Consider the following 13,669-nt stretch of genomic DNA (forward strand, 5'->3'; position numbering starts at 1 on the left):
ACTTTTTAATTATATTTATTTATTTATCTATTTACTTCAGTCAGGGAGAAGTATTATTGTAATTTACATTCTCACAAACAGTATGTATCATTTTTCAATTCTGAACATTCTTGCAAGTATTTTCTCATTTTTGTGCTTTATTGTAAAAACTGGCTTATGATGATATGTGGTTTTTATTTGCACATCCCTGAGTAATTATTGTCATTAATTTTGTAGTCTATTGAATTCACTTTCTGTTGGAAATGTATTTTTTCATACAACACATTTTGATAATCATTTCTTAATAAAAAATAAAATGTTTATATTTTCCAGCCCTACTTCTTTTAGGACTTTTACCATGAAAAGCTGGATTTTGCTAAAGGCTTTGCTTCATATGTTGAGATGATCATGTACTTTTCAACTCTAAGTCCATTTACATGGTTTATTTTGTTTATTGACTTATGTATGCTTAAATAATGTTGCCAACTTGCTCATGGTGTATAACTATAACATGTGCCTGTATATGTTTTGCTAGTATTTTATTGAGAATTTTTATATTTATGTTCATCAAGGTTTCCCATTGCTGATGTTGCATCTTTACCTGCTTTGTATATTAAAGTAATATGGGCTTTACAGAATGACTTTAGGGGTTATCATTCTGTTTCTATTTTTAGAAAACAATTAAAGGAGTATTATTTGTAATTCTTCTTTGAAAGTGTGGTACAATTCTGCTGTGAACCTATCTGTGCTCAGTTGTGTTTTTTGTTCATGTTGGGTTTTTTGTTGTTGTTATTCCGTTCTGTTTTTGCAAAAGCTTTTTATTACTGTTTCTGTCTTTTATAATTAAATTACATTACTTTTTTTCTTTTACGGAAAATAAAGTCTTGGGGTTGGAGAGATGGCTCAGTGGTGAGAGTATGGGCTGCTCTTCTAGAGGATCCAGGTTCAATTCCCAACACCTACTCAGTGGCTCATAGCTGTCTGTAACTTGAGTTTCAGATGATCCAACACACTCACACAGACATATATTCAGGCCAAACACAAATTCACATAAAAATAAAAGTAAATAAATCATTCTTCTAAAAAAACAAAAAAACTGGTTTGTTTTCTCATATAATATATCCTGATTAGAGTTCTCCCTTCCTGTACTCTTCCTTCTTGTTCATTCCTCCTCTCCCCTCAAGATCCACTTCTTTTCTGTTTCTCACCAGAAAAGAGCTGTAGTCCAAGAGATAACCAAACCTGTCAAAATAAAATATAATAAGATGAAGGAAAACTATATACGAATATTGGACAGGGCACTCCAACAGGAGAAAAAGAGTCCTAAGAGCAGTCATGAACATCAGAGACTCATTTATTCTCATAGTTAGAATTCCCATAAAAATACTAAGTCTATAGCAATAATGTGTATGCTAAGTACATGGTGAAAACCGTGTAGGCCCTGTGCTTACAGCTTCACTCTCTGGGAACTCATTGGGTCCTTGCTTTGTGGATTCAGAGGTCCTTTGCTCTCCTGGTGTCTTCTATTCCCTCTGACTCTTAGAAACTTCCTACCTCCTCTTCCACAAGATCTCTGAACTCTGAGGGGGAGAGATTAGATGAAAACCTCCAATTTAGACTCTCTTTTTCCACATAATGTCTACCTGTGGATCTCTGCATCAGTTTCCATCTAATTCTAGAAGAATCTTCTGTGATGATGATTGGAAAAGGCACTAATCCACTAGTATAGCAGAATGTCAAAAGGACTCATTATATTGATTTTTTTTTGACAAATAGCTTTGGTTTTGCCCTAAGCTTCTGGGCTATCTTGTCTAAGGTTTTTGGTTATACAAGAAGTGTCCTATCTGGGTTCCTTCTCAGTGGGCCTTAAGTCAAATCATACATTACTTGATTACTCTCACAAGATCAGTGCCATCATTGCTTTAGCAAATTTTGCAGTCAATACAGATGATTGGTCAAAGATTTTGCAGCTGGGTTGATGTGCACATATCTTGTTTGTTAGTCTGCAGAGTTCCTTCCCACACCAAAGAAACTGGAACATAGTGGTCCCATGTAAGCACCATCTTGGCTTCTCCTTGTTCAATGAGTTGTGTAGGTGTTGACCTTGACAATGGGGCCCCACTGTCAGTTTGATGCGATCAGTCTTTTTTGTTAGCATCAGCTTGGAAATGTGGGGGATTTTCATGGGATGCTCTTGGCCAACAACTCAATTGGCAAACACCAGTCCAGTCCCATCACTGGAAGCCTCACCTGGCTACAAGAGATGGCCAGTTGAGACTCAGTATCCCCCCATTAATAGGAGTTCTCATTAGGATTTCATTCATAGAATACATGAAGTTTTCACTGCACTAGGTTTCTACAAAGTCTCCCCAATTCCAGTCTTTTCTCCATATGTTCTCTCTTTCCACTCCATCTCCTCCCAAACTTCTCAAACTGCTCCAATACCCACCCACAACCAGTCTACCCATAAAATTCATTTCTCCCTCCTTGGGAGATGCCTGTGTTTTCCTAAATCCCTCCATTTTATCAAACTTCTCTGGGTCTACTGATTATAGTTTAGTTATCATTTTCTTAAGGGCTAATATTCACTTATAAGTGAATACATGTTATATTTGTTTATCCATGTCTGGGTTAACTCATTTAGGATGACGTTTTGAAGTTCCAACCACTTGCCTATAAATTTCATAATGCAATATTTCCTTTTCTTTTTTCTTCTTCTTCTTTTTTATTTTCCAGACAGGGTTTCTCTGTGTAGCCATCGCTGTCATAGAACTTGCTGTTTAGAACAGGCTGGTCTCAAACTGAGAGATCTGCCTGCCTCTGCCTTTTGAATGCTAGGATTAAAAGCATGTGCCACCATGAACCACCTTTGATGTCATTGTTTTTGGAACAGCTGAATAATACTCTTATATTTTTGGTTGCAATCCTAGACTTCAATTTCTGAGTCATCTTTCTAGGCACAACTCTTAAACTTTATCATTTTATGTGTATGGTATTTTGCTTGCATGCTTATCTGTATAGTGGCCTTGGAGACTAGAAGTGGGTGTTGGATCCTCTTAAATTGGAGTAACAGATGGCGGCAAACCACAATGTGTCATGAGAAATTGAATTCAGGTCCTATGGAAGAGTAGCCAGTGCTCTTAACCACCAAGCCATCTCTCAATCCTCTGTGTAATACTCATTGCATAAATAAATCACGTTCTCTTCATCCATTCTTTGGTTGAGGGAACAAGTTGTTTCTAATTTCTGGCTTCTTGAATATAGCCACAATGAAAATAGATGAGCAAATATTCATGTGGTAGGATGAGGTGTCCTTTTGGTTTATGCCCAAGAGTGGTATAGCTCAGTATTATGGTAGATCATTATCAATTATCTGAGGAACTACAATATTCATTTCTGTAGTTCCTGTATGAGTTTGCACTCCCACTAGCAATGGAGGACTTCCCCCCTTGTTTTACATTCTTGCCAGCATTCACTGTCACTTGTGTTATAGACTGTAGCTATTTTGACAGGTGTAGGATGGAATCTCAAAGTAGTTTTGATTTGCATTTCCCTGATGGCTAAGGAAGGATTTTGATCATTTATTTACGTGTTTCTTAATTTGAGGTTTCTCCATTGATAACTCTCTGTTTAGATTTGCACTGCATTTCATTATTGGATTATTTGATTTTTGAACTTTACCTCTTTGAGTTATTTATATATTTTAAATATGGGACTATAGGATGTATAGTTGGTAAGAATTCTGAAGGCTGCTTCTTTGTCTGTTTGACTGTTTCCTTTGCCTTATAGAAGCTTTTCAGTTTCATGAGGTCCATTTAATTAAATATTGATCTTAGTCCCTGCACTATTGATGTTCTTTTGTTCAGAAGATCATATCCATTGCCAATGCATTCCAGGATATTCCCCACTTTCCCTTTAATTAGATTCAGTGTACATGGTTTTATGTGGAGATCTTTGATCAACTTGGATTTGAGTTTTGTACAGGATGATGAATATTTGCATTTTTCTACATGCAGATATAAAAGTTGACCATAATCATTGGTTTCAGATGCTGTCTTTTTTCAAGTGTGTATTTATGGCTTCTTTATTAAAAAATCATGTGTCTATATGTCTGTGGATTTATGACTCAGTCTTCAATTCAACTCCATTAATCAATGCATCAATTTTTATGTGAATCTCATACTATATATACTATAGTTCTGTAATACAACTTGAAATCAGGAAAGATGTAGTGATAACGCCCATGCTACTACCACCTGTTCACCATGTCCGAGCGAGGGGCTGTGGATCAAAAAACAGAGACAAAAGACAGCGGGTCATTCGCCTCAGTAGAATGCCAAATGCCATTTATTGAAAGAGGGAGGAAACCTTACATACAGACTGACAGCACAATGGGAGAACTCCAGAGGGCAGAAGTTCACTACTGATGTTTACAATCTTGCATCTAAGCTGTTAACGCCCAATATTCAGGATACACAAACAAGGAACTTCCCTTAAACATTCAGGAGGGTGGAAACTTGCACGGAATTAGCATAGGGAGGACATCAAGGTCAAGGTCGGCAAGCAGGCAACAGCTTACTCAAAATGTGAAGGCCAGGGCCCTACAGAAAGATGGATCATTCAGCAGTTATTTTAATGTTCAGGATTGTTTCATCTATCCTAACTTTTTTCTGTATGAAGTTCTGAATTGCCCTTTCAAGTTCTGTGAATTGTTTTGGCAAAGTAACGGTGGTATTTTGAAATTATAGATTGTTTTTGGCAGGATGGCTACTTTTACTACATTAATTCTACTGATCCATGAGCACTGTATATCTTTCCACTTTCAGCTATTTTAACCAACTTCTTTCTTAAAAGACTTGAAATTTTTGTCATGCATATCTCTCCCTTGCTTAGTTAGACTTTCCACAAGATTGTTTTCATTATTTGGGGCTATTATGAAATATGTTTTTCCCTGATTTCTTTCTCTATTTTTATATAAGTGGCTATTTTAAAATTTTTTTTTAGTTAGTCTTGTACCCAGAAACTTTTCTGAAAGTGTTTATCAGATGTAGGACTTTGCTGATGGATTTTTAAGAGTCATTTATATACATGATGATTTATATACATCTGCAAGTAACCATACTTTTGACTATTTTCCAATTTGTATCTGTATAATCCCCTTCAGTTGTCTTATTGCTCTAACTAAAACTTTAAGTACTATATTGAACAGATATGAAGAGAGTGGACAAGTTTGTCTCATTCCTGATTTTACTAGAATTACTTTGTGTTTCTTTCCACTTAATTTGATGTTGGTCATAGGCTTGCTATAAATGGCCTTAATTATGTTTAGGTATATCCCTTAAATCCCTACTCTTTCCAGGGCTTTTATAATGAGGATGTGCTAGAAATTGTCAGAGACCTTCTATAAATGTAATGAGATTATCATATGATATTTTTCAGTTTGATTATATGGTGGAATGCTTTGTTTTTCATATATTGAACCATCCATATATCTCTGAGTGAAGCCTACTTGACCATGATGCATGATGGATAATCTTTTGATTTGTTCTTTTGTTCAGTTTGTAAGTATTTTTGTATCTGTGTTCATAAGGGGAATTAGTCTGTAATTCTCATTTTTTTGGTTGACTGCTCTTGTGGTTTAGGTATTAGTGTAACTGTGGCCTTAAAATATGAATCAGGCAATGTTCCTTCTGTTTCTATTTTGTGGAATTATTTGAGAAGTATTCGCATTGAGATTCTGGTAGAATTCTTCACCAAAACATTCTGGCCCGGGGTTTTTTTGGGTTTGAGACTTATACTTACTGCTTTAGTTTCCTGAGGGGGTTATGGGTCTATTGAAATTGTTCATCTGATCTTGATTCAACTATGGTAGGTAGTATCCATTTCTACCATATTTTCAAATTTTGTGGTTTTTAAAGTATATATTTTGATTTTCTAGAATTTCTCAGTGTCTGTTATTATGTCCCAACTTTCCTTTATGTTTTTGTCAATTTGGATAGACTCTCTCAGCATTTTATTTATGGCTTGTCTATCTTGTTGATTTTCCAAAGGAACTAGCTGTTTGTTTTATTGATATTTGTGTTGTTTATTGATTTCAGCTCAGTTTGATCATTTCTTGCCTTCTGCTCCTTTTGGTTTTAATTACTTCTTTTTCTTTTAGAGCTTTCAGGTGTTCTCTTAAATTTCTGGTTGAATTATTTGAATTTTTATGTTATGTAGGCAGTTATTACTAAGAATATTCCTTGTAGCTCCACTTTCAATGTGTTTCATAAGTGTGGATATTCTGTGTGTTCATTTTCAATGAATTCTAAAAAGTCTACAATTTTTCTTTCTTTCTGTCTTGATCCATTTTTCATTCAGTAGAGTGCTGTTGAAGTTCATAAGCTTTCTGCTGTTTCTGTTGTTGGTATTCGGCTTTAATCCATGATGATCTGATAGAATTCAGGGAGTTATTTTAATTTTCTTGCATTTGTTGAGACATTCTATGTGACTTAGTATGTTAGTAATTTTTGGAGAAAGCTCCATGAGGTACTGAGAACAAGATATACTCCTTTGTGTTTTGTGACATGTTCTATATATATCATTTATTAGGACCATTTTGTTTATAATGTCTGTTAGATCCAGTATTACTCTGCTTAGTTTTTGTCAGAATGACCTGTCCATTGGTTACAGTAGGATATTAAATCTTCTACTATCAATATGTGAGGGATATTGTGTGCACCAATGAGGGTGCCTGTGTGTTTGAGCACATAGAAGTTAATAATTGATAAGTCCTCTTGGTGGATTTCCGTTGATTAATATGAAGTGTCTTTCCCCATCTCTTTTTAGTAGTTTTGGTTTGAAGTCTAATTTGGTAGATATCAAAATGGACACATCACCTAGCTTCTTAAGTCCATTTACTTGGTATATTATTTTTAGAGTCCTATAGGTAATGTCTATCCATAATGTTGAGTTTTGTTTTTTGAATACAGTAGAATGTTAAATCATATTTTCCAATCCATTTTGTCAGTCTTCATTGGGGAATTGAGATCACTAATATTGAGAGATGTCAGTGACCAATGACTGTTGATGCCTATTTTTTTTTTGTATATGTTGGTGTTTCTGAGTTTGCTTATGTGTTCTTCCCTTTTAATTGATTTTATTGGTATGAAATTATTTACTTCCTGTCATTTCATGAGTGTAGCTAAACTCCATAGTATGGGGTATCATTTTCACACCATCTGTAAGGGTAGAAATGTAGAGTTATATTATTTACATTTGATTTATCATGGAAAGTCTTCTTTTCTCCATTTATGGTGAAAGAAAATTTTGCTGTGTGTAGTAGTGTGGGCTGGTATCTGTAGTCTCTTCAAATTTGCAGCACTTTTCTCCAGGCTGGTTGTGTTGGCTTTTGGAATCTCCAATGAGAAGTCAGATATAAGTTTAATGGGTCTGTCTTTACGTAGTATTGCTCTTTTTCCATTGCAGCTTTTAATGATCTATTTTGTTTCTGTATGTTTAGTGTTTTATCATTATGTGGTAAAGGGGCTTTTTCCCCCCCTGGTGCTTCTTGTACCTTTATAGATACCTTCCTCTTTAGGTTAGGAAAATTTTCTTGTATGATTATGTTGAAAAGATTTTCTGGTCCTTTGAGCTGTGTTTCTTTTCCTCCTCTATACCTAATATTCTTAAAATAGGTATTTTCATAGTGTCCGAGGTTGCCTGGATGTTTTGTTTCTGAATATTTTTGGATTTAACATTTTATTTGACTGATGTACTCATTTCTTCTATCACAGTTTTGATGTCTGAGATCTTTCTTTCATCTTTTGTATTGTATTGATGAAGTTTGTGTTTGTATTTCCTATTTGAATTCCTAAAGTTTTCAGTTCCAGAATTCCCCTAGTCTGGGTTTTCTTTGTTGATCCTATTTACAATTTCAGGTATTGAATCATTTTATTTATTTCCTTACTCTGTTTTTATTATTCCTGGGTTTCTTTTTTTCTTTACTTCTTTTATTGCACGTATGTATTTATATATGGGAGTTGGAGAGAATCATATCTGGCTGTCAAAGGACAACTTGCAGGAGTCACTTACATCCTTCTAGTACTTGAGTTCTGAAGATCCAATTTGGGCTGTCAGGCTTGTTTGTGAACACCTTTCACTTTCTGGGCCATCTTCCTGGCCCAGAAATACAAATTCTTGAATCTCATCACAAACTTCCAATAATAAAATTGAGGATAAAGTCTAGTACAGTTAGTATAGTTGTTGTAAAAGTCCCTTCAAAGATTCTAGGTTACACTGAGACTGGAAATTCAGTGTTATACATCTAATAATTAAAAAATGTAGGATCTATCTAACATGTTTCTTATTGTTTCTTGATACATTAATTTTAGCTACCAAAACAGATTCACCAAATAATTTTGCATTTTCTTTTAACATACTAGCCAAGAAATTATAGGGTTCAAATGACCATCCTATCTAATTAAAAATGAGAAATGTCTGAAAAATTTTTGAAGTTTTCTCAGCATAATGAAGCATAACCTCTATTTAATTTAAATGTCGTGTAGCAGAAGTTTTATTTGATTTCTTTAGTGATGAAGATTTCTTTATTAGCAGTTTAATAGCTTTCTAATTCCAAGTTGGCTTTCTTTTTTATTTTTATTTGTTTTTGTATTAAGAGATTTTCTATTCATTTTTACATACCAACCACAGATTCCCTTGTCCTTCCTCCTCCCACTCCCAACCTTCCCCCCAAACCACTCCCCATTCCCACCTCCTCCAAGGCAAGGTATTACATGGGGAGTCAGCAGAGCCTGGTACATTCAGTTGAGGTAGGTCCAAGCCTCTCCTTCCTGCACCAAAGTGTCTCACCATAGGTACTAGGATCCAAAAAGCCTGGTCATACACTAGAGACAGGTCCGAATCCCACTGTCTGGTGGCCTCCTATACAGTTTAAGCTAAACAACTGTCTTGCTTATCCAGAGGGCCTAGTCCAGTACCATGGTGGCTCCTCAGCTCATGCATTTCCACTAGTTTGGCTAGTTGTCTCTGTACTTTTTCTAGTCATGGTCTTGATATCCCTTGCTCATAGAATTCCTCCTCTCCCTCATCAATTGGACTCCTGGAACTCTACCTGGAACATGGCCATGGATCTCTGCAACTGTTTCCATCAGTCACTGGATGAGGGTTCTATGATGACAGTTAGGATATTCAGCAATCTGATCACCAGAGCAGGCCAGCTCAGGCACCCTTGTATATATAATTCTGAATGGTCTTATTAAATAAAAAAAATAAAAATTATTGTCCATGTGGAATTGTTTTTGTTGTGGGGCCCCATCTTCTTCCTGGAGACTTTAGTTGATATTAGGCCTGATAAGAGATTCGAACACAAAGACATGTATAGGCAGCTAATTGAAGCCTCTTTTCTAGAATTAGTTAGTACTCTATATGACCATTAATACCTTAACAAAGTTTAATATATATATATTTAATATATATATAAATCTTGTAAATTCTGATATAAAATTCATATTTTAAGAAAAGTTTGAAGAATCAGAATAGAGTCAATGAATTGAGATTAGTAGCAATAGAATAGTCCCTTAATTTTTTTTTTAATTTTTGGTTTTTGATTTTTCTCCTGTCCCATATCAGAATATGGCTCTTTCTTCTGGCATTATACATGGAGATTGTATTTTCCTTTTAATAACATGCTTGGGTTTAAAGAAGGAGAGAGCCATTCTCCAACTCCAAAACCGGCTTTAAATTTTAATTGAACTGGGACTACAAGAAGACCAATAGTGTTAAATGTCTTTAGAGAAGAGCAAATACAAACAAACATTTAGGAAGACTTATGAAATTTTGTAGATGATATACCAATAGGCCATTTTACTCTTTTTCTTGGGACTTTTTTTTTTTTTTTTTGGATGATTTGTCCTTTTTCTTCAGTTGTCTCATTTGTCCAGTGTTCTTCAGATTCCTTAGCCTTCATTTGCCTAAAAGACAAAAACATAAACCTTTTCCCAAGACTAACTTTGCGGAGGTTCCTGCAGCAACCCGCATGGCCTGGGACCCAGAAATGGTGAGGGACGTCGAGGCTAAGCAGCACTCAGGACACACCGTGGTTCGTCATTCAAAGAGAGCCCCTTTATTGACTATCCATCAGCCTTATATACCCTGCTACTTCCTACTCTCCATGGGGTCAGGGTACGGTCCTCAGGTTCCCATCTGCATCCCAGCAGCTCAGCCAAACAGGAAAACTGCAGGCAGAGAGCTGATTCTTGAAACAATGTTCCAGCAATAGCTACATCGTAAACATCCTGTGACTTACTGACCACAGGAAAAGAGGAAGGACAAAAGGGCACCTTAGGGCAATGTAGGGCAAGCAAACAGGCTATGCACAAGGCCTGTTCAGTGTCTGCTGCCAACAGGTTCCCTTTTGGCAAGTTATATCTGATTAAATGAAAAGAAATGTGCTAATGGTATAAGTTAGGTTAAATTGGATGGCCACACTGGTTGATGAACTATCACCTCTACTAATTAAGAGGTCTCAAGATTGTTCAAATCAAACCTTTATCAATTTTAATGGTATCCACAGCATATCTTCTCCTGTAGAAACAAAAGCAAAACCTTGTCCCCAATGTAACACATATCCTGGTTTCCATTCTGAGGTCAGCACATCCTTAAAGTATATAGGCTGATTTATTTCTGTAGTTTTTTTCTATTATCCAATGTCTCTCTGCAGCTGTTGTTCCTTTCTCATTAGCAATGAGAAAATCCAAAGTTAATAGAGCATTATGCAGTCTTTTTCTGGGGGGTTTTGTTACCCTTTTCTGTTTATTTAGCATATCCTTTAGAGTTCTGTCTGATCTTTCTATAACTGTGTGGCCTGTAGGATTATGTGGTATACCTGTAATATGCTTTATATTGTAATGCAATATTTTGGGCATTTACTCTGAATAAGTCATAAAGTGATTTAAGGAGAGCAGTAATATGTTATCATTAAGGGCCAGCTGACAAAGACCCGAGTGTTCTTTGAACTCTACCTAGTCATCATTCTTAATTTCTTTTCTTCTTAGATGGAAAGCCCACCCACATGGGCTCAGAGCAAGACTGGGGCTATTACACATTTTAAAATACCATTGATTGATTTCAATAACACGCATCTTGGCTCCTGCCCATTGGGAGGAGCTCCTGTTCTCATTTGGATCCTATTAATTTCTGTGGCTAACATTGTTCTCATGCAAATCAAATGACACAGAAGATAACTGCCATGAAAATTCAATTTCCCCTGACCGTCATTACCGCTTTTGTTTTAGTTATTCCCATTCCAATCTGCAGAATGTGTACAATCTGCTAGTACTTCTGCAAGATGATTACTACTTTTTGGTATTGAATTTTCCAGCACTAGGGGGTGTTTTCGCAGGCTCCCTGGTTTACCTAATGTGTACTTGGCAGCACTCCTTACTCAGCCTTTGCCCAGTGGTTTTTCACTCTGGGGATGTATTATTACTAGAACTTGTATCCAATATTTTTTCTTCTTTAATCACCAGTAGCCCATTTGAGATAGAACAGATGATTTGCTCAATGCTATCTGAAAAATAAATCAAGATTTATGTCTACTTATCCAAATCAAAGGAAAAAACCCATGCAAAAGATGGATGATCTCTCTAAATATTCTTTTCATTTATTTATTTAAAATAAGTTTTTTTCCATTTTACATACCAATCCCAGTTCCTCCCTCCCCTTCTTCTACTCCCCCCATCTTCCTTTCCTACTCTCCATGCCCTTCTCAGAGAGAGTAAGGCCTCCCTGGGAAGTCAACAAAGTCTAGCATACTAAGTTGAGGCAGGACCAAGCCCTTCCCCTCTGTGTCAAGGCTGAGGAAGGTATTCTACCCTAGGGAGTGTGTCTGAAAAGCCAGTTCATGCATCCAGAATAAATCCTGGTCTTACTGCCAGGGTTTCCCCTAACAGACCAAGCCACATAACTGTCACCCACATTCACAGGGCTTAGTTCAGTCCCACACATGTTCCCCAGCTGACAGGCCAGATTCTATAAGTTCCCACCAGCTTGGGTCAGCTCTCTCTGTGGTTTTCCCTATCATGATCTTGACCTCACTTGCTTCTATGATCCCTTCTCCCTCTCTTAAATCAAAATCTAGGAGTTCAGCCCAGTACATGGTTGTAGATCACTGCATCTGCTTCCAACAGTTACTAAATGTGGGTTCTATGATAACTAGAGTAGTAACTAATCTGATTATAGGGGGAGGGAAGTTAAGACACCATCTCCATTATTGCTAGGAGCCTTAGATGGTGTCATTCTTGTATTCACATCCTGGAATTTCCCCTAGTACCATGTTTCTCCCTAACCCCCTAATGATTCCCTCTACCAAGATATGTCCTTCCTTGTTCTCCCTCTTGTTCCCATCCTCATCCCCTCCCTTTTATCTTCCCTCCCAGTTTACCCAGGAGTTCTAAATTATTTTCCCTTCCTGGGGCCCTCCATCTGTGTCCCTTCTTAGTGTCCTCCTTTTCACTTAGCTTCTCTGGGGTTGTGGATTGTAGCCAGGTTATCATCCTTTGATTTGCATCTAATATCCATTTAAGAGTGAATACATACCATGTTTGTTATTCTGGATTTGGGTTACCTCACTGAGGATGATTCTTTCTAGTTCTATCCATTTACCTACAAATTTCATGATGTCACCGTTTTTTTTTACTGCTGAATAATACTCCATTGTATAAATGTAACACATTTTCCTTATCCATTCTTTGGTTGAAGGGCATCTAGGTTGTTTTCCGGTTCTGGCTATTATGAATAATGCTGCTATGAACATGGTTGAGCAAGTAACCTTGTGCTTTGCTTGAGCATTTTTTGATATATTCCCAATAGTGGTATTGCTGGGTTTCAAGTTAGGTTGATTCCCAATTTTCTGATAAATCATCATACTGATTTTCAGAGTGGCTGCACAAATTCACACTCCTAACAGCAGTGGAAGAGTGTTCCTCTTACTCCATATCCTCTCCAACATAAGCTGTCATCAATGGTTTTGATCTTAGTCATTCTGACATATGTGAGATGGTATCTCAATGTTGTTTTTTTTGCATTTCACTGATGGCTATGGATGTTGAATAGTTCTTTAAAATGTCTTTTAGCTATTTGAGATTCTTCTGTTGAAAATTCTGTTTAGCTCTCTACCCAATTTTTAATCGGATTATTTGATATTCTGATGTCTACTTTGCTGGTTTTTTAATGTACTTTGCAGATTAACTCTCTGTCAGATCTCGGGTTGGTGAAGATCTTTTCCCATTCTGTAGGCTGCCATTTTGGCTTGTTGACCATATCCTTTGCCTTACAGAAGCTTCTCAGTTTTGGGAGATCCTACTTATTAATTGTTGCTCTCAGTGGTTGTGCTACTGGTGTTATTTTTAAAAAGTGGCGTCCTGTGCCAATGTCTTCAAGGTTACTTCCTACTTTCTCTTCTATCAGGTTCAGAGTAACTAGATTTATGTTGAGGTCTTTGATCCATTTGGAATTCAGTTTCATGCATTGGAATAGGAATCTATTTGCATGCTTCTACATGTTGACATACAGTTATGCCAGCACCATTTGTTGAAGATGCTCTCTTTTTTCCATTGTGTAATTTTAGCTTCTTTGTCAAAAATCAGGTGTTTATACATGTTTGGAATAATGTCAGGGTCTTCAATTTGAT

The 13,669-nt window shown here is 36.4% G+C and overlaps 1 protein-coding gene across 1 annotated transcript in view; it reads left to right on the forward strand.

The window, feature by feature from the left end:
• Positions 1-10,015: 10,015 nt before the first annotated feature.
• LOC114685137 (vomeronasal type-2 receptor 116-like) overlaps positions 10,016-13,669 on the forward strand; it is a 70,625-nt gene continuing 66,971 nt past the window's right edge. The window contains exon 1 of the mRNA XM_028859755.1: positions 10,016-10,161. Within this exon, the coding sequence (XP_028715588.1) occupies positions 10,016-10,161 (146 nt within the window). The remainder of the gene's footprint in view (positions 10,162-13,669) is intronic.

The sequence above is a fragment of the Peromyscus leucopus genome, chromosome 22 (assembly GCF_004664715.2).
Source record: "Peromyscus leucopus breed LL Stock chromosome 22, UCI_PerLeu_2.1, whole genome shotgun sequence".
NCBI classification, from domain to species: domain Eukaryota; kingdom Metazoa; phylum Chordata; class Mammalia; order Rodentia; family Cricetidae; genus Peromyscus; species Peromyscus leucopus.